The following is a 26919-nucleotide window of genomic DNA, read 5'->3' on the forward strand; positions in this document are numbered from 1 at the left end:
TAAAGAGCAGCATCAACAAAAAACAAACCATCAAAGCAAGCTGCATCCTACATTCTGTTCTGACTGGCTCTTGTTCATTCTGAGGACCAGCAAATTTATCATCCAAAAACAAATCACTCACGTATTATACATTAGATCGTCCAACTCCATTAATGTGTAGATTAGAGAAGCGTTCGGTAAGGAGATAGCAATGAGTACCTTTGGTAACTAGATTATGGTGACTTTTATGTTTTTAAATGATACTGTCTATTTTCTTTTTTTATTTTCTACAATGGGCATTGATTAGTTTTAAAAAAGTGCTGAGTTGGAGTTCCTAAATGTCTCTAGTGTCCCAATGTCAGTATCCTTCACTGTTTTATTGTGTGATGTAAGCTGTTCACTGTGACGTACATGGGAATTTGACGAGCATCCCTGCAGCAGAGGATGCACTGGGTTTTCCGTGACACTTGTCTCTGGGGACACAGCTGTGATTTTGTGGAACAAACACGAGGCTTTGGTGTCAGAAGACCCTGGTTTGTTTCTGAGAGACTGGACAACTCATTCCACTTCCATATGCATTTCCACATCTATAAAATCATGTGGTGGGACCGTGGTCCTGGCCAACTAAGATTATGTGTGAAAATGTGTTTTGAAAACAGTGCCTCACCCCAAAAGTAAAAGCCGCAATTAAAATGACTCCTGGTGAACCCTATATATTCAAAGTCATGGTATTTAGGACCCATAAAGTGGGTAGAAATCTTTATTAAATTGACGCCATATGAGTCCTTATACAGAACATTCTGTTGATTACCTCAGATATGAGGCAAGTATTTCATAAGGTAGAATTTAAATGTGAGATAATTTAAATACCAATTCCTCTTTTCCTCCAGCTTTGCTGAGATATAGCTTATGTAAAATATTGTCAAACAACAATTTCTTAAAATTATAGCATGTGTTGAAATTTTTCTGTTAGTGCTTTGTTGGAATTACAGCAAGTGAAATCTTATTATTGTGGACAATTCTGTGTGTATGGTTTCTGTGTAATGCGTATTTATGGTATACATGCAATTTATATGTGTATATACATATATACTTCCTTTTTCTCTCTTAGACATTGATGTTTGATTTCAAGGTAACTTTCAGCATCAGTACTTGAAGAAAGGACCCCATCAGACATCTTTTTGGAAGAACAGTAATTACTGAGTTTTCAATCCTGTAACAAACAACGTAATTTTCAATAAAAGATTAACATGATCACTGAAACACTGCAGATTATTTCACTGACCTTAGGAAATATAATTTATAAGTGTACTTACAATAGATTCCTGCAGAGCAATATGTTAATGTAAGATTACATTTACAGTATTAAAAAATTTGTCCATTACAATTGTTTTGCAGTTAAAATAATATGCTTATTTAAAGCTGTGTTTAAGACCGTCATTGATATCAAGCATAGATGTAAGCTACTTAAAAAGAAAACATTTGTAGAATATTTGAGAGTTCTCTGTGGCAAGCAAGTGCCAATTAAAGGATAAGAACTAAGGCGAAAAATCATATAAGAGAGAAGAGTGAAAATCTTTGCTGCAACATTTGAGGAAAAACTCCAACCTTGGCATTTGCTGGTGGTGGGACTATAGGCAATCCCATACTCTATCCTTATGCGGAAATGCATGCAAATTCTGAAAGTGTGTACAGATGTCGTATATAATCTATATACATTCATCCAATAACTTTATTTTATTCGACTAAAAGTACTTCTTAACATTGAAGCAATCTTTATTTCAGATAACATGATGCCTATATTACTTTCTGGTACCAATGAAGAATGTAAGCTACAAGTTATTTGTATTCATTAATCATAATCACTTTACATCTTGGGATTTCCATTTGGGGAATAATTTTAGTTTAATTATAAATGGTGTCAGCCATTATTTTTGTGAGTGTGTTAGGAACCATGAACCTTATATAAATCCTAATGATGCTGAGATCCGTAGCTTTAAAGTAGTTATTATTGAGGAGGCATCCTTCAATTCATTATTAGCGTAGATTTTGAGTTAATACTGCTTACTCCGAGGAACCTAGTCAATACCATTGTAGTACTATTGCTTTCGTGTGGCTCATTTGTTTAAAGAAAAAGTTGAGGTATTTTCATGGGTCTGGAAGTACCAACGACATTGCTGGCAAATTCGCATTTCCCTATTTGTGAACAAAAGTTTCAAAGTGGGGTTGATGCTGCTTCTACAAAGAAAGACCAAAGAAATTAGGGTTGGTTTTTTTTTCCCCTTTAGCACAAAATGCTATTTCCTTACACCTCCAAGACAGGCGCTGGACCAGGGGAGAAAGTGATCAGGCTGCAGAGTGGTTTCCACTTTATGATCCATTTGTCTCTTTCCAAGTTTAGAAAAATCCGTCTCTGATTCTGAATCTCCAGCTGCCTCTAATCATTGTTTTTCTATTGTGTTGCCCTTTTCTTGTTGCTTTGCAAGGTTTATTCATTGTATGATGAATATGTCATTTGTTGAATATATGTATTGCAAATACATCCTATTTTTTGGATTTCCTTTTTCCTTTGATGATTATCACTTTTTATGTCCTCTTTAAGAAATCTTTGCTTACCATAGAGTTAGAAAGATGTTTTCATGTTGTTTCCTTCAGGAAGCATTATTGTTTTACCTTTTATGTTTGGGTCTGCAATTCATTCGGAATTAATGTTAGTATATATACGGGGGAGGTATCATGAATTATTTTTCCCATTTGGATATCCAGTTGGCCCAGCACAGTCTACTGAAAAGACTATCATTTTTCCTGTGTACTACAGTACCACCTTTGTCATAAATCTAGTGTCTGTATTGCTGTAAATTTGTTTAGGGACTTTCCATTCTGTTCCATTGGCTTTTTATCTAGGTTTGTACCCATTAAACACTGTCTGATTACTGTAGCTTTATCATAAGATGTGATATTAAGTAGTAGAAGATCTCCAGTTTTGTTCACCTTCTAGACTGTCTTGGGTATTCTTGGCCCAGACCAACTTCATCAGAATCTACCTCACGCATAGATACTTCAAAAGCTCCTCACTTGATTGCAACATGCAGCCAACCTCGAGAATCACTTGTCTAAGAACTTCTGAACAATTCTCAAAGTTTCTAACAGGGCCTGTGGAATTGTGATTCATTCTGCAAAATGTACTGTACTAATTGGTACCCAAATGCAGCCCAAATGTTATTCCTTGGAGAAAATCTTAACATCTGATAATCTAGTTCACCATGATGGGTCTATAATAGTAACTACTTTCCAGCTGACACTTATTCTGTTAAATTTATTTTTCTTTCCTCCAATTTATAATCAAGTCTTCACTTTTTGATTTACTGTGAAGCAAGAATTGCTAGATAAACCAGAAAAGCTATTTTCTTTAAAGACCTTTCAAAACCCCACAGCTTTAATATCTACTTGTTACAGTGTTATTGTTAGATTTAAATTTAGTGGAAAATGGGCTTCTTATTAGTTCTTTGGTTTTAAACTCATAAATCCCTTTCATTAAAGCTTTTTTATTAAGATTTAGCAAACTCCCACAAGCATTTGATAATACTACTGTGAAAGATTTGAGCTCTCTGAGAGCTACTATTGGGATTCTTTTTTTCAAAGTGTAAAATGTAGTTGGAAATAATTTTATGTTTGCGATTCAACAATAAAAGCTGGGATAATACTTGTGTTCAAGTACTTACACTACATGCAATAATCTGAGTGTGCCGAGGTCCCTCAAAACTGTCTTAATATTCTTAGTGTCAAAACGTTTAAATACATTTAAACATAGTGATGGAAGTGGCCAGATTAAGAAGGAATGAAACACAGCAGACGGTTTTCAGGAGCTACTTAATAGCTAACCTCAGACAAATTAAGTGTTGGAACAATTTGATAGGAGTTATTTTGTTCTCATACATGTCAGAAATGTTTACAATTAAAATGATTAAGGCGCGTTCACTAGGTCAGGTCAAGAAATCTCTCTGTCCTGCTCTTTGCCTCTGCTGTTACTCATTCAGTCTGGTTGACTCACCAGAGCCAGGGCAGGCACACTGTGAGAGGTAACCAAACAGAAAACGTTTAAAGAAGGCAGGGAGCAAATTAGCAAATCACTGAAGGCTTATCTACAAGAAGTAGGGACACTTCCTGGGAAGGGGAGAGGGGAGAAACAGTAAATAGGGAATCATGGAGCCTAAGTTGGTAGCTCAAGGATGAGGAGTGACAGAAAGGAGATGGACTGGTGAGGTTGGGTAGGGAGGGGTCTCCCAGTTTGTCTAGCAGTAGGAACGCAATTGATGAGTCAGGTATGTGGCTGTTACTAATTCCCTAGATGCTTTTCTTTCAGCAGGGGGTCCTTGTAGGAATCCTAGGTCTGCAATTTACAAAAAAGCTCCTTTCCTAACTGCCTTTAAAATCTGAGCATCAACACAGAAGCCCAATATTAGAGTCAATTCCACACAATCTTGAAGAGCCATGGCAGCCTGGAAGCAGCCCTTGGGAACACCTCTCGACTTGCTCAGTTGCTGAAGGTGGCTTTATGGTACTCAATTCTTCCTCCCATCTTTTTGCCATTAGCATGTTATTTGGGTTTTGCACCCAATTCCACCATGATGTTGGGGGTGGAGGTTCCCTACACCAACCAACAAGCAATGTTCAGGACGCAAGCTGGGTGTCCTACAATTCACCTCAATTCTTACACTATCTACCTGAAAATGGCATCAGATTCTACAGGTAAAGGGCTCAGCACTCAGGTGCCAGTTGCAAGCCCAGGTTGTTACCTGTGCTTCTGATTGAGCAGCTACACATTGGAGGTTCCAAAGACCCCCTCCAACTCAGGATGCCATTTACAAATCCATGTTGTTACCTATACATCTGATCAACTGACCACAAATTAGAGGTTCCCACAAACCCCTCTTTGGGTTCAACTAATTTGCTAGAGTGGCTCACAGAACTCAGAAACCCTGTTGAGTCATTAGATTACTGGTTTATTACAAAGGATATTAAAGGATACAAATCAACAGCCAGATGAAGAGATGCATAGGGTAAGGAATGGGGAAAGGGCCCCACTCTCTCAACTCCTCCACATGTTCAGCAACCCAGAAGCTCCAAATCCTCCCTTTTGGAGTTTTATAAAGATTTCATTACATAGTCACGATGGATTAAATCATTGGCCATTGGCAACCAATTCAACCTCTAGCCCCTCTCTCCACTCTTCCCCACCAAAGGGCTTGGAATCAAAGTTCCAACTCTCTAATCACAAGGTGTGGTCACTTCATTAACATAACAAAAGACACCCTGTTTTGCTCTCATCCATTAAGAAATTCCAAGGGTTTTAGGAGCTCTGTGCCAAAGTGGACAAAGACTAAATATACGTTTCTTACTATAAATCACAACATCACACATGTTGATCTTGAACACTACTAGGAATGTTAATTCCACCTCTAAGGGAAGTTAGAATGAAGGGTGAGCAAAGTGTGGGATATTCTGGAAACATGCTTAGGGAAGCCTAAGCATGTCTTGCCCATTACTGACTGAGCGTTTTCTTAAATGGCACCCATCATTTCGATATGCATCTCCCTTCTCCTCCATCCAGTTAACCTCACCCAAGTAAATAAAAAGACATTGATAGAGGGAGGCCCCTTATTTTGCTGGCCTGCTCCTTAATTTTTGCATAATTTAATTTCTCTTGTTTTATACTTCTTATTTTCAACTGGATAAGATTTCTGTGGTTTTGTTCAATTCTTCAGCTTTGTGGGACTTTAGCCAGTGTAGGCACAAATGGATAGTTTGAATATTTAGCATTATTTCCCCTAACTATTTGTGTCACCTCAAATTGCAGCCATTTGGATGTATTAACACATGTGCGTATACAGTTTTATAAAGGTTATTTTATCCGTCAATTTAGTTTCCCCCAACAAGAAATTTATGGGCAAAGTGTTTCAGCATGATACTATGCAGATAATCAGCACTAGATTTGTTTCCCAAATATGGCTGTCGGATGTTGCTAATGCTGTATTTCAAAATCACAGAAAAATTTTCCCCAAATTTCTAAGAGTTCCCAAATGTTGTATCACCTTCTCTTCTTCTTTTTCTTCTTCTTCTTCTTTTTTTTTTTTTTGGTTATTCTCTATCTTTTAGCACTGGAGAACATTGTTGCAGTTTACCATTCAATATTTGTACATGAAGGATCATAAAATAAGTCATTATAAAAATAGGCCAAAATACTTAGAAAATTTTAAAAATTACAGATTAAAGATAGGCCAAAATAATCTGTTGTTTTTTGTGTATTTTCTTTTTCAGGTCAGAACTGTGGAGGCCTAGTCCAGGGTCCTAATGGCACCATAGAGAGCCCAGGGTTTCCCCACGGTTATCCAAACTACGCTAACTGCACCTGGATCATTATCACAGGAGAGCGCAATCGGATACAACTGTCATTTCACACCTTTGCTCTTGAAGAAGATTTTGATATTTTATCAGTTTACGATGGACAGCTCCAACAAGGGAACTTGAAAGTGAGGTAAAGTATTGGTTCTTCATATGACAACTTACGTAGCACTGTTTGACTTACTGAGATTCTGAAACTTAACTGGAATTAATATTTGAATTTAGTTATCAGAAAATAAGATTGCAGTTACTATAAAGAAAAAGTAAAGACCGTAGATTTGTGCAGAATTTTTTCCCTACTTAAAAAACATAACTTCTTATTGAAAGCAATCATTGACTTCATGTAAAGACATCAAATCGTTCAAGATCTGTACAACAGTGTTGTCAAGGTAATTTAGGTAAAGTGAAAATACACCATTGTTTTTAAGCAACTGTAGATTTGAGAGAAAAAGCACAAAGAAATGCATGAGTGCAATTTAGAGAACAACAAAAGGAACTATATTGTTAGAGAATATAGTCAACAAAAAGAACATTGGAGGCGGGGGTAAAAATGTGAAAGAATACAGTAGTCTTTGGAGACTTTTTGGTTTACGTGATCATAATATATTCTATTCCTCATCAGTTTTCTCTTTTGATCTGATTTTTACTATGGAGCAAGAAAAATATTTCCTGGGATAATTTTAAGTTATGTTTTTTATTTATCAACAAAAAAAATATTGTATCTGTTCAATTATATCCACTTTTTTCTAATTTGGCAAAGGGAAAGGAATATGCCTTTCAAAGAAATTGGTTTTCCTAACTAAATTGATGAACATATTTAAATAGATACCTATATGGCAAATAAAGCTTTTTTCTCTGGGTTTAAAATTCTGCATTAATTAGAAATTAACTTTGTTGACTATACAAAGTCTTTTAGAAAAATTGACAGTAGCCAGAAAGAATTGTACTGCTTAGGTAAATAAAATGGTATTGATGCTAATGTTAGCAATAATACACAAAAATCATAAAATTTATTCATGATTTTGTGGATTGAGAAAAAAATTTCTACAAAAATATATAATTATATTTCTACGTCTAGTTAATATATTAATATATATTAACTATATAGTTAATATGTTAAATATGCAATATTAATATATTTAAAATATATTTTATTTGCATTTTCTTTATGCATTATAAAATATAAAACACCTTCTAGTTTTTTCTGGGTCATCCACAATATCTATTGTCTGTTTTTAGAAACACTTTCCCATTTTCCCTTTCTGTCATTATTGCACACATCTCTCTCCTTTCTGAATCAGTTCCCTAGACTTTCTTTCTCCTTGTCTAACGCGTATGGTCCTGCTTTTGGATGTTTGAACAAAGTATCTACATATACAGTCGTTTCTGATTTGATGCAAAATTTCTTCTCCTCTTTCCTGTTCTTCTAAATATTAGTTATTTATTAATTTTTATTCCAAATTATTGAAGCTACTAGGGAATAGTGTTATGTTGTAATTAGAAAAAGAATTTTAATCAAAACTGAAAAGAGGTATGGCAAAAAAAATGAAACAGTGAATCCAATTTATTCAAATATTAAGGCATATGACTCTGTGTTAAAAGTTATTCTTTCTCTCTCCATCAAAAAAATGCCTACTAAATATGTACTCTTAAAAAATACTTCTCTGTCAATATTTTCATTTCCTATAATTCTATTACAACTCCTATAATTCTATCCTCTTCTAAAGGAAACCTGTCTTAAATGTTAATTTGACCAACTACCTGTCTTTAAACAATTTACCATCGTCTTATGTTCTTCTGGTGATATTGTAATCACTTTATATGTTAATAACTATAAAGTTTAGAAAACAGTATTCTTGCCAATATTCAAATATTGCATATTTTCAACATTATAACACGATCAGCAGTGGAAATATTAAGGTGAGAACAATGAGAGTCATTGTATTTTATTTCGAGGTTCCAATGTATAGCATATGAGTTGATATCTGTGTCTCAAAAAGCTTTATACATCCTGGTGAGTTATACGTATGACATCATGATGCTTTTCCTCAGATATTTTTACTAGAGAAAGCAAAGAAGGCTGATAAGAACAGACTGCTCAGGTTCACATAAATTACTCAGTTACCCACAATTTTTCATTTGAGAAGGAAAACAAATATGGCATATCTCTTCCTGTTTCTTGTCCTAAAGATAACGAAGATGCTTTCATTTCTATATTAAATTATATAATTCCTCCTCCTATCTCCACACTTAGAATGGCTTTCTGAGTGGACATTCTATGAGGGTATGGTAACTATTCTGGGGACAGGAGTCACTATTTTAGGTATTATAACACAAATGGGCAAAACAGAAACAGAATTCCACTAACAACTGCTAAGTGCTATGAGTCTTTACTCATATAAAATTTTGAATAAAAATAATGGAAATAGGAATATGAGTAGTGTTAGGGCGAACTCATGAGAAGGTGGCAACATTTCGATGTTAGTTGATGGACAAAGTAACTATAATTAGAATCAAATTCTAATTATTGGGGAGGATTTGAATGCTATTTGTTTTCCATTCTATCTTGGAACAGTTGTTTATTTCTCAAATACAATTAACTGACAACACTTATAACAGTTCTGGAATTCAAACTAAGAATACTTGCGTGAGACAATGATATATGAGCTGCGGATCGACTGAGTTGTCACTAAAGTTATTACTTAGAGCTGTCATGTTCTGTTGTTTTACTGCTGCACAAAAGCTGTTTCTAGTGGCTCAAAATGTGCACTAAAAAAAATTAACAGTTGGTTTGCGAAACAACATGAGCATTTTATTATAAAGAAATCTCCTTTGTTTAACCACAATGAAGAATTTTTTCTAAATAACATAAGATTTAGATTTAATCCCCAAATAACAGAACATAGGATTTTTGATGTGTACATTGTAACCTGAACTTTTGGGAAAAATATATTATTTACTCTATTTAAAAAGGCATCTTTAAGGGCCAGCCCAGTGGCGTAATGGTTAAGTTTGTGCACTCCGCTTCAGTGGGTGAGATTCACAGATTTGGATCCTGGGTGCAGACCTAGCACCACATGTGAAACCATGCTGTGGCAGCATCCCACATAAAAGAGAGGAAGACTGGCACAGATTTAGCTCAGCAATAATCTTCCTCAAGAAATAAGAGGAAGATTGGCAATAGATGTTAGCTCATAATACAAATACACAAATGCATATAGGATTTGTGCCTCCCTCAGTAAATTCAATTTCAACATGTAGCTATTGAGAGGTAAATTAAGACTTCTCTTAAGCGTCAGAGGAAAGATTTGCCAAAATTAGAAATAGAAATCTGCTCTTTATCCAGAATTAAAACTGATTTTTATGAGCTGTCTTATTATTGCTATTTTTTAAATCTCTGGCCTTTATTGACTCTGCACCTTCTCTTGTTTCTCAAATCTCCACGGAGGTCCAACCACATAGTCATACAATCCTACACTTTTTATTGTGCAGTCTAACTTCATGATCCACAGCCTGTTTTGATCCTCACAGAAAATGCTCCAAGAAGGCCCCTATTTTTCATAGGTTGACCAATACACTGATACGCTGACATTCCTGCCCCCGGCCCATCCCTTCTAATCCTGAAACATTGGCAGCAGTCCTGTCCTCATCTATATTGCCAGTGACATGAACATTTCTAGTAAACATGATCCTGATATTCAAGAAACTCTGCAATCTGACTCCAAACTGCATTCCTGGCCTTTAGTCTCTTCTGTTTATTCTCTCTGTATCTCAGTCCGTCCGGGCTGCTATAACAGAAAGCCATAGACCATGTGGCTTGTAAACAATAGACATTTAATTCTCATAGTTCAGAGGCTGGAATTCCAAGATCAAGGTGCCGGCAAATTCAGTGTCTGATGAGAGCCTGCTTCTTGGTTCATGGAGGGCCCACTTCTCGCAGTGTCCTTGCCTGGCAGAAGGGGTAAGGGAGCTCTCTGGGGTCTCTCTTCTTAAGGGCATTAATCTCATCCACGAGGGCTCCACTCTCATGAGTTAATCACCTCCCCAAGAGCCCCCTCTTCAAATACCATCACATTGGGGGTTTGGATTTCGACATATGAATTTGGTGGCAGGGGACACATTCAGTCTATAGTGATACGGGAGTTTTCTTACTTAGTTGAAAGAACTGTGGGTTATTCCTTGACGTGACCTTATACAAGAACATATTTATCATCTCTACTTCCTCATCCCTCCCTCTGCCCAGCTAACTGATATCCAACTTTCAGAATTCATTTCACATTATATTTATTACAGGAAATTTTCCCTGTGCACCCCATTAAAAAACAGCCCCCAAGAACTCCTTTAGCAGTTGCACTGAACCGACACCTTGAACCATGTGCTCCTTTGAAATCACACTGTCTCTGAAGTGGCCTCTTCTTGGAGTTTGTATGTCTTTGTGTTCTAGGATGTTAAATAGAATATACATCCTCTGAAGCCAAGAAATGTGCCATGAGTGTATATTCTCTAGTGATGACTTTAGATATGTTGACTCTAAAACAGTCAACAAATCTTCATGGGGCAATTTTGAATTAAAATATTCCTGATTCGGAGACACTCATCACTGTCCTCTGTGTATATAATCCAACACGACTCAATATAACTCTCCTCTGGATGAGCATGAGTTTGTCCAACACAGTGATGGCTTTCCAGTCAATGTTCTCTAAATTTGAAGTAGTCTTGATTTGTCCCCAAACCAGAAAATAATGGAAGTTGACATCAATTTCCAATTGTCGTAACATTATAATATCAAACTTTGAAATCTCATTGGAACCTCAAAAAGTGAACTTATGAAGGAAAATTGTACCATGCAAATGCGGAAAATCAGTATATATTACTCCATGATTATTTAGAGCACAAGGCCTAGGAAAATCACTTGTACAATTATCTTGACTCTCTCTCCCTCTCTGAATTTTACAAGATTACTGCTAATTTTTTGCAATGATGGTAATGAAGAGGTTTGAGATGACTGTGATAGGGCCATTAAAATCAGGAAATCATGAATAAGTATTTCTAACATATCACAGTTTTCCCAATTATTTTTTTTCTAAACTCTAATAATGTGTTTGAATGCATCAAACATTAACTAAGAAACCTGTATAATATTAACTATGTCTGATGATGTTTAGAACTTGAGAACTTTTAAGGGCTAGCAAGGGGTTTTGGTTGCATTCAGACTGTATTAGACTAGAGATGCAGCAATGTTTAAATTCTGCCTTCCTGTCCTCCATTGCCAGTATGAGGTCTTGAGGCAGCCATTCACAGATCGATAGTTGGATAAAAATCAAAGCATCATTTTTATGTTTAGCTTGTCTGGTGACTAATGCCCCAATTAAGACTCTGATAAATGTAGGGTAAAGTGTGTGTAAAAGCTTCTATAGGGACCGGAGCCTCATACTAACACCAAACACATAGCTTGACCTCTTATTATGTTTGGCCAAGCACAAGGTCAGGGACAGAATGGAATAACCAGCACGACAAGACCAGCCCATGGTGACGGAGGACCCCAGAGAAATGAGCCTTGTGGCCTGAGTGAGGGAGCATTAGAAGAGCCCATTGTACAGAGGGGATGTCTCAGGCTGTCAAAGCCGGGTAGCCCAACCAGTGCTTAAGTGTCTGATTAAACCGGTTCTCATGCCTCATTGAGGACACCGCAGAAGAGTTGAGGGGGACAGTGGCAGTGTTTGGTCCTCTCTTGTTAATCTATCACCTTCCCCTAATTATGTGAATTTGTCAGCCATGTTCATTGTTCTACACGCATATTTTAAGATGTTGAAATAAAAAATAATTTTGTTTAATACATCTTCCAAATATCCTTTCCCAACATAGGCTTTAAATTATATCAGTGTTTCTCAACTACGGGTGATTTCATGCCCCCGGGGACATTTGGCAATATCTGGAGACACTTTTGATTGTCACAAGGGGGTGGGGGCACTACCAGAATGTGGCAGGTACAATAAAGAGATGTGGATAACTGTCCTACTATGCATGTGACAGCCCCACATGACAAAGAATTTTCTGCCCCAAGATGTCAGTAATGTCAACGATGGAAACCCCTGACTGATAGCAATAAACCATCTCTATACAACCATCTATAGAAAGCATCTATTGCCATAACCATCTCTGTCAGTTCCTGCACCTATGTCTCTCTACATCATTTTTCTATTCAAGGACCCAAGCTGGAAGTGGTATGGATAGAGCTCACTGAGACTGAGAGACAGAGACGGTTTTGCTGTGCAGAGGCAGCCAGGCAGATGGACTAATTGAAGTGAACAGAAATGATGGTGTCCCAGGATTGTGTCAGTAAGGAAATGGAATTTCCACAGTATTAGGCATAATCAAATTTCACCAAGAATTGTTTTTACATTCTCTCTCAAAAGGAAATGAAATTATTTTTTTGTAGTCCTTGATTTCTGGGAAAAGGAACATAAACTGTCAAAAAGTCAGTAAGATATTAATTGAATTTTATTATTCTTCATGGTAGTGAATCTGCAAAAATAGTTTGTTAAAAAGGCTTACTGGGAAGCTATCCATACTAATAAGCAATGAGTAGCTATAAATAATCAGATTTCTTAGAATTTCCAAGACTTTAAATGAACTTTAATGTGGATGACCAGATTTGTAGTTGAATGATTTTTAAGATTTACTTTTTCTCCCCACCTCTCTTTTAAGTGTTTGGATAGCAAAATCTGTGCTGACTTATCTTTTTATCTTCCCCAGCAGCTAAAGACTTAGAACACACTAAAAGAATGAATTTTAATTGAATAAATGTACACTCATTCTTTACAAAAAATTTTTAAAGGAATGAATGCTATGTACAAAAATATGTTGTACACTTTTAATTCACAAAATTAAAGAAATAGATTATTACTTAGTAGCTGAAACAGTTCTTTCTTTTACTATAAGAAACACAATCACCTTCCTTTTGCATATAAACATGATTCACTTTGTATCTGAATGTACTAAAAAATAATTTTAAAAAGGTAAAGTTTATCTTGGAGTCTTGTTTCAAACTTCTAAAATGCTACTGTTATTCTGGAGTTATTTTGGTATTTAGGCATTTTATGAGTTTGTGCAGCCAATAGTATTATAAATAAAAATTGTGTAAGAAATTAAGAGTATTTACAGCCCAAAGCCTTTAACTTTAGAAAACTCGGTCAAATAATGCTTCCAGGGACAGAAATATTGGCCCCTCTTTCCTAAACCTCAATTTTCTTCTGGTTTTCCTCTCCCCTTGTTTACCTCTTAGAACCTGAAGTATTAACTAACGCAGAATTCAGAAATCTGCTCACAGCTTCCAGGTGTGTAGGTATGAGTGACTAAGGTCTTCCAATCTTTCCTTTTGGGGCATTCTTGCCCTGGAGGGTGTGGCAGGCTGCGGAGAGCCTTTTACGAATGGAGAGTAAAGCCTGCCCATGGGAGCTTCCTCAGAACAGATCTGGCACCCTGTCCTCCTAACCTTGCCTCTGAGGTGACTGACCCTAATTAGATTTCCTTGGCTTCATGCCCGGAGCCCAGATTTGTTGGCCTCTGTCTCACAATCACCTTAAGATCAGACAATTTTCTCTCTGAACCTTATTCTCAGCACAACTTCTCAAGCTTAAAGATTGTATTGATCCCACACTAAACCCTCAAACAGAAGATGCAGGGTTATGACTCCTGTTTGATTACTACTTACTTCCAAATACTTTGTAACCAACATCTGTTACTTTTCCCTTTAGAAATCACTAGAATAACAACAAAATCTGTGTACCTGGCTCCCTGCTTCAAGGAAACCATTCTCCAAAGAATGAGGTTCAATTTGAGAGGGAGAATCAGAGAGTGAGCAGGAAAGAAGGCAAGGGAAGGCTTCGGAGAACCTATGATCTTTCAGCCCAAAGAGGAGAAAGGAGCTAAATAAAACCTGGGTCTCCTGAAAGTTTCTAAAAATGTCTTCCCAAAGAAGACAGCTTCACAATTTCTCACAGGCTATACATGGACCCTGCATGGCATTCTCTCTGCTCATCATATCAATTCCTACAGGTCCGTGATCACCCCACCTAAAATGTACCGAGCTTGTCTTGAATATGATACAGGTGCATTAATCGAAATATTTTATTTCTTAGGTTTAATGGTTTTCACACTCTGTGTGCCCATGCATCAGAAAATAGTTTTTAGATTAGATATTTCTAAAAAGCAGATGCTTGGTATAAATAGTGCTTTTTTTTTTTTAATCTAGTAGAGTTAGGCAAATAGTTCCTTTGAAAACTGAAGATGGAGCTGAGAAGGAAGTGGTACATAATTTACAATGATCACAATCGTAAATTTATGCTCATTAAAATCAGAAACACCAGCAAAGAGTGGACTGTTTTCAAATGCAATATATATTTGTCACATAGGGACGTTGAAGGGATCATTTAAGCTTTACACTGGAACTGCACCCTTCATAGAGCCTTTACAATATAGCATAATAAATGTATTTCATGATTTAGGAGAAAATACTATGCATATCTTTTTAAATAGACAATGATTGATAGAAAAGTTATTCTCTACAGACTTTGAGTCAGTGGCACTTGCATTTCTGCATAAAGTGAATATTCTAAATAACAAGTTTTTGCACGTTTTCCATTCACCATTCAAAATGCAAAGCCAAAGGCACAGCTTTTTCAAGAGAAGCTATCAGCTCAATGCTAAAAAAGGGCCTAGTTGAAAAGGTGGAGGGACATTGAGGAAACAGCTACAGTAAAGGAAGATGAAGGCTCTAAGGAGGTGACTGGAAGGCACTGGTTACGCAGTAGATGGTGTGGCCGTGTTCAGTAGAATGCGCTGTCTGTAGGGACCATTATTAATTTCTACACCTAATTCCTGTCTCCCATTGTCCCTGGCGTGCTTTCATTGTTATCTCCTCACCTGTGGCATCCTATTTGACCTCTACATCTAAGAACACTTTCTCTTTCCAAATGTCCCTGCCAGGCTTCCCATTTTCTCAGGATCTCAATAATGTAAATAGCAAGCTAATTGAATAAAAGAACGATGATGAACTCATTCGTTCTGAGTTGTTGATTTATAACAATCGATGTTATCTTCCATGATCACACTTCAATTTTAAAGAGTGCCCCGTGCCCGAACTGCAGGCCTCCATGGAAGTGGACTCACGTGAAAGGCTAAGATAGGTGTTATTTTGACTCAGAGGTCTTTATTGCCTCTTACTCACTAGACAAGGGTCACAAACTCATGCAGCTGCTGGAATCAGGCAGAGGGTGTAAATTAGTGAACCAGACCAGCTGTAGGAAGATAGTAACTAGAGAATCATGGTCATAGAATGTAGCACCTGCTGCTCAGCTGCAATTGACAGTTGCCAAGCGGAAACGCAGGCCTCATTCAAATACCTTCCTTTGCGAAGTGGCTGTTAAAATCTTCTTTCCCCTGATGTGTTAGAGGTAATTTCTATCAGATTCATTGTTGGTGGTGTAGTTTGAACAACAAATGTTTTTTAATCTTGAAAACGTCCAATTTATCAATATTTTCATTTCATGTTTTATGATTTTATTCAATATATTAAGAAATATCTACATACTCTAATATCACAGATTTTTCTTCTATGTCTTTTTCTAAAAGTTTAATAGTTTTATCTCTTCAGTTTAGTTATATGATCCATTTTGAGTTAACTTTCATATGTGATATGAATTAAGATTTTAAAGTCGTGTTTTGGCATGTGGATATCCGATTGTCTCAGCCCCATTTGTTGAAAAGACTATTATTCATATAAAGTTGATGTTTTTGGTGTGTGTATGGTACTAGGTAATGGTTGATGCTCATTAAAAAAAATTAGATATTCAGCTGGTCCAACGTCATTTGTTGAAAAGACTTCATTTTCCTTGTTGAATTGACTTGGCACCATTGTTGAAAATCAATTTCTGATATATGTGAAGAACTATTTCTCTACTTTCTATTTTGTTCCATTGATCTGTTTGTCTTTTTGCTGTTATTGATTGTTGTAGCCACACAGTAAGATGTGAAATCATGTAGAGCAGATACTCCAACTTTGTTCTTTTTTTAAAATTATTATTCTGCTGGTTATTATAGGTCCCTTGCATTTCATAGAATCATTTAGAATCAGTTTGTCAATTTCTATAAAAATTCCCTTGGGGTTTTGGATGAAATTGCTTTGAATACATAAATAAATTTGGGAATAATTGCCATTTTAGCAGTCGTCTTCCAATACATGATTATAACATATCCATCCATTTACTTAGGTCTTCTTCAATTTCTCTCAGAAAATGTTAAATCAAGATTTTTGTTAACTACTCTTAGTGTTTTGTTGCTATTATAAATGTTGTTGCATTTTAAATTTCATTTTTAATTGTTGCTGATTAAGTATAAAAATACGGTTGGGTTTTTTGTTGTTGTTGTTAACCTTACATCCAGTGACCTTCCTAAATTGAATTATTAGCTGTAGCAGCTGTTGTGAAGATTCTCTGGGATTTTTTTAATGTAGACAATCATATCATCTGCTAAAAGGGACAATGTTGCTTCTTCCTTTTGACCTGTTATTTCTGTTTTATACTATATTGAAATGGCTAGTACCTTCAATACCATGTTGCAGAGAAGTGATAAAAGTGGGCAATTTTGCCTTAGTTCTGAACACAGCAGGCAGATAACGGTCATACAGGTGATGGTGCTCATTCCAGTCACCAACGTACTGCCTCTCATCTCCAGATGTACGCTCCTTCCCTGTGAACCTGGAGCTGTGCCCCATCAACATTTCTCTCTGGCCAGCCCTATTGTTACCGAAAGTTCTGTCTATGAACTCAATGTCAATCCAAATAATGAGAACAGCGTTTTGGATGAAAAGGAAAATCAGCTTTTATTTGCCAGGTAAAGGGAGCACGCAGCAGGCTAGTGCCTTAAGAAATGCTGGCTACCCGTTAAGAAGTGGGTAAAGGGTTTTAAAAGTTGTGAGGAATGTGGCTGCTTTTAGGGAGGGGAGCCTGTGACCTTGCTGGTCAGCATTTTCCCACCAGCCTGTGTTTGGCCTTGTGAGGCTGCTTGAAGAGAGGAGAATGGTCAGATAAGGGAATCCACAGGTGGATGTGCTTGGTTGTCTGCCTCTGTGATGGATGGTGGATTCTGGTGCCAGGAAGCCAAGGAGTAAGCAGGGAAAGGGGATGAGTGCTTTTGGTTTTAATCCCATATATGCTGGGTTTAATGTAGGGGAACTGATATCAGGGCCAGTATTAACTAAAAGCCTGTAACACTATGTTAAGCTTTCCTGGTTGCTGCTGGGGCACTGAGGGAGGTAGAACTTTTCCTATGAATTCCAGTGTGCTCTCTCTTCCTGCTTCAGTGTCATGTGGCTGTCTGCACCATGCAGGACCCCTAGTGGCGTCACCCTCCACAGGGTTTTTGGGGCACCCCCTCAGTGGCTTGCCAGAAAGGCTCAACCGCCCTCCAGCAGGGACTCCCCTCTCTAACAGCTCTGAACTGTGGAACCACAGCAAACGTTTCCACTGTCCAGTGGACCACTAGACAATCCACCCCAACAAATTCTGAATCTCAGCTTGGTGGAAGGGCCCTCTTTATTATTATTTTTTCCTTCCTTGGGTACTCTGATTCAGCCTTAAAGATAATAGCGGCTCTCTGTTTCTGCTATTCCTGTATTTAAGTTCTCTTTACCTTTCTTCGTAGTTAATCCTCTGCTAATTAATTTTCTTTCTTTTTATCTCAAAAAAAAGATTCAGTAAGGTAAGATGTGCAACTCTTACAGTTCAAGTTATGATTATTAAAGACTTGAACTTAGGGTAATAAGAAATAGGAGTGTGTAAATATTAACCCAAATTGAGATTCTTCTGTCTCCTCACACAAAATAATGCTCATCTAAACATATCTTGAAAGAAACAATGCTTGGAAATTAATTATTCTTTACATTAAACTTTTGCTGTCCAAATTACTGGTGGGGTTTCTGTCTCCTGACTGGATCTTGACTGATATGTTAATTGTACATTTTTCATAAATGTCCTTTATCAGAATGTTCTATTTCCTATTACTCGTTTCCCAAGGGTTTTATTATGAATGAGTACTTAATTGTGTCTAATGCTTTTTTCTGCATCAATTGAAATGGTGATACTTTTTTCTTCTTTTTCTATAAATATGGTCAATTATATCGATTAGTTGTTTTAATGCTAATTCAACCTTGCATGCTAGGATAAAATCTACTTGGTCATAAGATATTATCCTTTTATATATTGTTGGGTTCAACTTGTTATATTTGATTCAGAATTTTTGTGTCTGTGTACGTGAAAGATTTTGGTTTGTAATTTACTTTTTTTGGTCACATTTTCCAGGTGTTACTGTAAGGTTGATGTCAGAAAGCAAATAGAGCAATGTTCCCTCCTCTGTGAAAAAGTTTGTTTAATTTTGGTGTTATTCCTTGACAAAATTCAACACAGAAACATCTGTTTCTGGAGTTTTCTTTTGTGAATCTTTTTAAAAATAAATTCAATGTATTTTCTAGATTTAGAGCTATTCAGATTTTCTATTTCTTGTGTCAATTTTGGTAAATTGCATTTTTCAAGATATTCACTTCTCTGTTAGCAAGTGCGTTGGCACAAAGTTATTGTATTTTAAATCCTCTTAATGTCTGTAGAATCTGTGATGACAAATGATTTTTCATTTTTAATATTGGTAATTTGATTTGTATTCTCTCCATTTTTTCTTTCTTTCTAGCTGAAGGTTTGTCAATATTCTTTTGATTTTTTGAAGACCAAACTTTTGTATTATTATGTTCCCAATTATCTTTTTTTTAAATTTCATTTACTTTGTTTCTTATTCCTCTCCTTCTGTTTACTTTGGATTTATGCTGCTCTTCTTTTTCTAACAACTTAAGTGGAATGTCATGTCACTGATGTAGCTCTTTCTTCTTTTATCTGATAATGAGAGTTAGAGCCTTAAGTTTCCCTCCAAACACTATTCAATCTGGCTGCCACACATCTTACCGTAATTTAGTCGTGTTTTGTAGTAATTTACTTTAAATTATTTTCTATTTCTCTTATGATTTCATCTGTGACATATAAATTGTTAAGAAGAATGTTGTTTGATTTCAAATACGTGGGGTTTTCCTAGCAATTTTATTGCTATTATTCGCATTTCTCTCTATTGTAGTCAAGAACACATCCTTCATGATTTTTATCCTTTTATATTTATTGAAACATATTTTATCTTTTTTCAGCTTGGGGTAACTTTCCCAAACTTGAGACATTATTAAATAGAAGAAAGCATCACCCATGACCATTTACTAGATTTTAGACTCAAGGCAAGTCACTTAAACTTCTCAAAGTATATAAATAAATATGTATATACATATATATGTATATTTGTTTCATATATCTATGTACACTTGTATATAGATATAATCTATATTTCATTAAACAGAATAGACATTTACACAGAGAATTTGTTATTAATATATTTAATTTTATTAGCACTTTTTTAAACATTTCTATATATTGTCTAAAATTACTACCATCTAAACACCGAACATCATCAAGATAGGTCTTTGTAGACCTACTATTACAAAAGAAAAAGTACAAAAGGTTAAATTCTCATAACTAATAGTATAATTCAGTACATATGAATATGTATAGCAATACTTTCTATTCTATTAATAAGACAATTTACCCATAGTGATTATAATTTAATAAAACGTGTATGTGAAATAAGTGTTTATGAACATATTTATACTTATGTCTCTTTTAGCAGTCTATGCAAATTTCCCAGTGTATAAATAGAAATCTATTAGTAATATTGAGCATTTAGATATGATTGGCACAGTACTGATATTTCTGCTATAATTATTTGTCCCAAGATGAAGCCAATAACTTCATGTTATTATAAAGTTATTTAAGTCCAAGCAAAATATATTCTGCAACTAATATGTATAAGACATCAGGTTAAGTTAGATGGACACCAAGATTATTAAGACATGCCTGGTTTTCCAATGGCTTTCTCTTGAGAAAGAAAAAAAAGACACGTCATTAAACTAGGAAGCAATGACTTTAGGATTCTTTTTAAGTAACATCTTTGTTGCTTAAATAATAGAGTCCCGTGTGCCTAGAACACAGAATGCATGTAAGGACACAGTGGGAAATATGACTGATTGTATTTAGTAGGTGAATCATAAATGCCTTGAATGCCAATGCGAGATGCCTTGGAACTTAAGGTAGAGTTTGGACCTGAGTGATAGCCATGGTTTGCAATTATCCAGTCCAGTGGGCTTTCCTACATGCTGCCTAGCACCACATCCACTACCATCACCCCAACCACCATTTGTGGGAGGCCTCAATTAATTATTGCATAGGAGGAAAATAAATAATCAAAATTGAAAATCAGTCTTGATGCTAAATGCTGCCAATCTCTGAGCGATTAATTGAAATTATGTTCATTTGGACATAATATGTAGCATTAATTTTATTATTTCCATATATTCAACAGCATTAAAATGTATCAATAGTCAATTCTATCTTGATAAAAAACATCAATAATTAATCTTTGGAAAACTGATAATGTTAGATATTTTGCCCCTTATCCCCAAAAACGAAAGTAAGAGGACATCTTTAATTTCTTGCATACGAATTAAATCCAGAACAGAGGACGAGTGAAATACAACAAGGGTATTTATCATTGAATATTTGTTTGGCATCCCTATGGGGAAGAAAAGCCTGAGCAGAGAGGTAAATCCTTATTGAAATAGAATTGCATTATTTTAATCTCCTTCTGGTATTACTGAAACTAGTGCTATCTCGGCTAGAAATAAAATATGGATTCGTTCTTGCAGTTTCTTTCATGAAGAATTTATTCCAGCCTACTATATCTTTTCCATTACACATACTCTTGTGTTTTAAATATGACAGATTAACTGTTAGGTAATGTGGAAGATACTGTAACATTTTCTCTGAGAAGGGAAGTCAGAGATACGTTCTGGGCTTCCCCATGATACTGGAAAGATAGTGACAACATTTTGCCCCAGTTTTAAAAATAGTAAGATGGTCCGTAAACCACATTTTGGATCTAGTAGCTCAGCTAAAGTCATACCTGATTAAGGTGCAGCAAATAATTTAGCTGCTCCCCAAAGCAATGCTTCTGGCTATGAAGTTCAGAAAAACATCAAAAACCTGCTTCTGCTGGATGTCAGAGAAGCCTGGGCAGGAGATAAGAGGACTCCAGAAATAAATATACACACAGAGTTTAAGACAACCCTGTTTTCTGAGACTTTGGCTTGGGTCCCCATCCAGAATATAAATTAAACTTCAGCTCAGTAATAGCACCATATCTGAGTCCTGACCATCTTTTCTCTTTTGCTAAAGGCCTGTCAAATATCTCTGCATTTTAGAACGCTCCATCATAGACCTCCTAAAAACAACCCTGTGCATCAGGCAAAGCTCAGTTCACTGAATTTCTTGCTTTTGAGGGGGAACGCTATATTCCTGAGTCTCAGGAGTATCTCTAAAGGGATAACTAGGCAAGGATATTTATAAGACCGGAGCTTGAGTTCTTGAAGATGGATCTTTCCAGATGGGGGTACTGGTTTGTCACATAGAACAGACTCTATGGATGATCTCCAGATTTTTGTTTTTGTATTTTTGTTTTGTTTATTTGGGGGACAGAAACCTCTCATGTGGCACAGGGTAACTTAGGTGGTTTGTGCAAAATCAAATCCAACTTAATCTTTTAGCAATCTTATCATTGTGTACATTCTAAATGATTTATTACAGGATCTAAAAGCTGTCCAAAGAGGAGCTGACCAAGAGAATCCTTATTGAAATAAGCTACCAAATTAAAAGTATTTAAAAAGATCAATACTTCATTTTTTCATTCAGTTCATAAATATTGACTGAGTCTGAACAAGGCTGCAGGCACGGGACTAGGTACCAGGCTAAAGTGATGAGCTGTAAGAGCCAAGGGCTCTTGATCTCCAATGAATAGTCTCCTGGAGGAGACAGATCATAAACAACTTTTAAAGTGTACAAGCGGAGAACACAACTTCCAATAATGAGTGCCAAGAAGGAAATAAAACAAGGCAATGCGGTGAAGAATACCTGGGGTGATGGCGGACCGATTCACGGAAACCTAAACGATAAGAAGTTAGCGGTGTGGAGATCCGGGAGAAAGCATCTCCAATGCGGGGATCACCAAGCGTGGTGGCAGGAGACAGTGAGGAACTTATTTTATGACCAGTGGTTATCCGTAGAATGGTCCAAAGATAGAGAGGGAGAGCTTCAGGGTGCTGCGATGAGAAGCAGAATCCAGATTGAAAGCTAACAGTCTGTTGACATATGATTCGCCTGGGTGTTTATGCACTGCATTCATGGAGAGTAATTGCTTCACCAAAAGACCAGACCTACACATTTAGAAACATGGAGAAATGACAGGGTTGCCTTAGTCTGGGTGCTGTTAAGTAATATTGGAACAAGCTCTGGTTTCTATTTCATTTTCAGTTGGAATTTGAATATTTTTTGGCAAAACCTGTATCAATTTCTATACTTTATCAAAGGAAGGAAGTTAAAATAGCTCTTAAAGATTTTAATTATTTTTTTATTCTTCTCTTTGTATAGAAGAGTGACCAGTAGCTTGAATAAATCAAAATGGCAAAAGCGCAGATGACAATAACAAAAATACAGTTTGTCTTAGTTTCCCAAAAAAAATTGTAAACGTTTCAAAAAAAATTTCTAAATCATATGGAGTGATAAATCTCTTATTTCTAAAGTAACAAGACTAAACTATAATCAATTAATAAAATTTTAGAAACCTATTAGAAATCATTATGTAATATTAAGAAATGCGTAAGTTAAATAAAACTGCTTTGAATAAATGTGAGACTGGCTGTTGAACTTTAGTGTTTTAGTGAGCTTTAGTGCTGCTGTATTTTAGTGTCTTCAATACAAAGACAGTAAGCATGAAAGACTGGTTTGTAACCAGCTTAAAATAATTCTTTTTTTTTCCCAAAAATTAAATAGCCAGACTTCTTGAGCTCCAACAAATACTGGAGGTCATGATTTGCCTCTTCACATCACCTCCATGTGACAGTCAGGGGAGCTCAGCAGAAGAGAGTGTGTGAGCATCTTCTCTATTCTTTTCCTGAACAAAGAATTCTTTCAGAAGCTCAGGTTAGACTTATGGGATGGGTCAACCATTCATCTTTTCAAGTCTCAAAATACTCATAAGCAGAATGTGGAACTTGACCAAGAAAAGAAGACATTTTTGGATTGCTTGCTTTGGAGTTTATTTTACCAGCAGCAAGTGGATGGTAACATCCATTTTAGGGGATGGGTTCTAAACAGTTTGGCCTTGGACGGCTGCACTGTGAACTAAAAACACTCTAGACTGTTGGATAGAATTGTGTTTCTTGCATTTCAAGATTGTCTTAGGAATTATCTAACGAGAGAATGATACAGTTTTTCATAGGACAATTTGAAAATGTCTCAGGCTAGATTCTCAATCTAACTTTATAAAGGGGCGACATACAAATTATTAGGGACTATGAATTTATCTGATACAATCACAAAACAATCCTTTTGAAAGAGCAATACATCCGAAAGAGGACAGTGATGATGCGTTATCATAGGTTGAAGTTTGAAATGCTGCTCACTGAAATGGAGTTCTATTTTGTTATTATATTCTTAGGATTATAATAAAGACGGTTTTATAGAATTAAGAAACTAGTTTGGGTACTGTAGATGATGTAAGGAAATAACACCTTACAATCCTAAAAACTGTTCACTTACATAGGACTTTTGGATGTCGTACTTCTTTTGAATTGGATTATATTTCTATCCTCATAATGTGAAGACCTAATGTTAGTTCTCAAATATTTCTTGGATGTTGAATAAGTGACTGGATCCCCTATTTGACTACTTTATATTTAGGCATTGGAAATGTCTAAACAATTAAGTTAATGTGATCTCCTAAGTCAGGTCAACTGTTTGCATTTCTAAATATCTGTGTTACTCTGTACAAGCCAGTGAAAAATTCTTCCACAATTTCTCCATGTAGAAGACAGGAATAAACCCCACTGCTGTATATTATGTGTTTGAGAGCCTTTCCAACCTTCAGGGACCAAATGTATCAGTATTTCGTGATATATTACCTTCACTAGGTTCTGTGTTGTGTGTGTATGTGTGAGCGCACGTGCATGCAGGCATATGTGCGCCTTGTGTATGAATTTGCATACATACAAGCATTCACTTTTGTTTCTCTCTTTGCACTGAGAGTCCAAGGGTGATAATAGATCTGAGATAGGTAATTGCTTTTCCTTTTTATTGTTCCCCAATTATTTTATGTCATGGTGTTATGGAGGCACTAATAGATTATATGGGTTTGTGGATCTGAGATAAATAGGAAATTTTTCTTATCTGAAAATAAGTGCAAAGTCATTAGAGTCCACCAGTTCTAATTTTCAGGTTAAATTACTTTGTGCTACAAATATGATTGTTTTTCAGATAAATCAGAGAAAATCAGTAACATTTTAGAAAATTATTTGAGACTGGCAAATGATTTTTACTTTAAAAAAATATTTTATAGCTTTTAGTTTCTATATAAGACTAAATTTTTTAAAAAGCTGAATGTTTGATATTTTTTAGTAAGATTAATGCATTTTAAATGCTGAAGATATATTGGACTTTTAAAATGTCCTCTTAGGTGAGAAACTTTAATCTTGCCAGCTCAACTCGTATTTTAAGAGAAAATATGGGCTTCATTATTGGAGGTGGGGTGGGTGTAGAGTTGTGTTCAGCTAACTTCAGCGGGTGCTTTCTATGTTCTAGATACTTCTGCATGCATTGTCTTACACAGTCTCCATTAGTGTCTCAATCTTAAAATGAGGATATCAGGTTAGAGGTTAGGAATTTGCTCAGGAGCAAAGAGCAAGCAAGCGATAGAGGCCGCTTCAGTTGCAGGTCTTGTCCCTGAGCTCAGGGCCCTGTGCTGTCAACCTCCCCCTTTCTAAAGGACTGCCAGCCCTTGCAGTGCAGACAGGAGCGCCAAGAGAGGATTTTCAACCAGGTTCAAGCCTTACATGCTGCTCATTTAGGCCCCAAACTCAAATGTGAAGAATCCAAACTGGCCTTTGCCTGCACCCTAAATGTGCAAGGAACTTTGCTGTCCCTGACGCCTTTTTCCTTCTAAGCAGTGTATTTCTCGTGCGGCTGACTGCTTGTTTATTGTCAGACTCACGTATATGTGTATGGCCTTTATTGTCTCTCATAATTCTCACATTGGTTTGTCAGTAAACTGTCAAATCTATGCTTTACCTATTAATTATTTATAATAATTTTGCATGCAATACTCTTAGGACTTTTCCTTCCTTTTTTTCTGTGAGGACTCCTGGCAATTAAAATCCATAACGCAAAAGAAATACTCTGCAATGCTAAATTACAGGCACAGAGGTAGACTGAGGAAGGGGTCTTTTGGCATTGGGCAGGTCTTCTGCCTTCAAAAGTAACTCCACCATTGTTCCATTTGCTATATAAATCCCAATCTCTATGTGGTCCCGGCATTAGGAGAAAGTCAGTTAAGGACCCAGATGAATACTCAGTTTTCTGCTTTTTTCTCTTGTGAATGACTCACTACGACCATCTGACAGAAAATTGACTCTGTTGCCTGTAATTCATTAAGGGTTGTCAGGCAAACCTTGCTGAAATCACTTAGCAGAGAGAGAGTGGGGAAAAAATTCCAAGCACCTGATAAGCCGTCACAGAAGCTTAGTCAGCACGTGAGTTAACACCCTTGGTTTGCAGTAGCCTTCTCCAATGGAAGACTGTGGCACAGGTAGACTTTGGTGCTGTGCTTCCAGGCCTGGATGAAAGGGTAGAGAGCAAACTCAGCCTTGGAGGCAGCAGACCCGGGTTTACAGTCGAATTTATCAGCAGGTGGTCTTGACCGAGCTCCAGCTTCTCTCAGGTTTTCGTTAAGCGTCACTGTGGAGGTGAAGTGTGATAACTATCTGGCCTGGCCTGCTGTGGGATCTGGTCTGCAGAAGTGGGTGCTCAGGAAGCACTGGGTATGTGCCCATTGTCATCACTTTGTCATTAATTACAAACAATAATTTTTACATATTCCACACATTGCTTTCCTTCTCACCGACTGAGCATTATTTAGATGGAGTGGAATAGTTCTTACTCTCTTATGTGATGAGCAACAAGTTTCCATTTAAGAATCCTGTGTGTGTTTCTTCAGCTGGAATACAAGTCTGGAAAAGTAACAAACAAAAAAACCCCACCTGAAGTGTGACATGTCAGCCCACACAGATGGCTAAACACTGGAAGTTTAAGGGGAATCTATTTAATGTTACTAGAGCATTTTCGAGGTGAGATCTTTAGCAGCTGTGTCATACCATCCATGTTTCACCTAATTAATACGTAAAATGTCTATCACGTTCAGAAAACAGTGAACGCATATTCTATCAGAACGCACTCTGATTCAGTCAAATTTATGCTGTTGTTCAGCTGCTTAAATGCTTAAATTGCATCA

At 36.4% G+C, this 26919-nt stretch overlaps 1 protein-coding gene across 2 annotated transcripts in view; it reads left to right on the forward strand.

Annotated features, from left to right (window-relative positions):
- The window catches only part of CSMD1 (CUB and Sushi multiple domains 1), a 1833881-nt gene that overhangs the window by 324321 nt on the left and 1482641 nt on the right, over nucleotides 1-26919 (forward strand). For both annotated transcript variants that reach the window (XM_023630572.2, XM_023630573.2), the window contains exon 2: nucleotides 6298-6514. In XM_023630572.2, the coding sequence (XP_023486340.1) occupies nucleotides 6298-6514 (217 nt within the window). The remainder of the gene's footprint in view (nucleotides 1-6297; nucleotides 6515-26919) is intronic.

The sequence above is a fragment of the Equus caballus genome, chromosome 27, assembly GCF_041296265.1.
Source record: "Equus caballus isolate H_3958 breed thoroughbred chromosome 27, TB-T2T, whole genome shotgun sequence".
NCBI classification, from domain to species: Eukaryota; Metazoa; Chordata; class Mammalia; order Perissodactyla; family Equidae; genus Equus; species Equus caballus.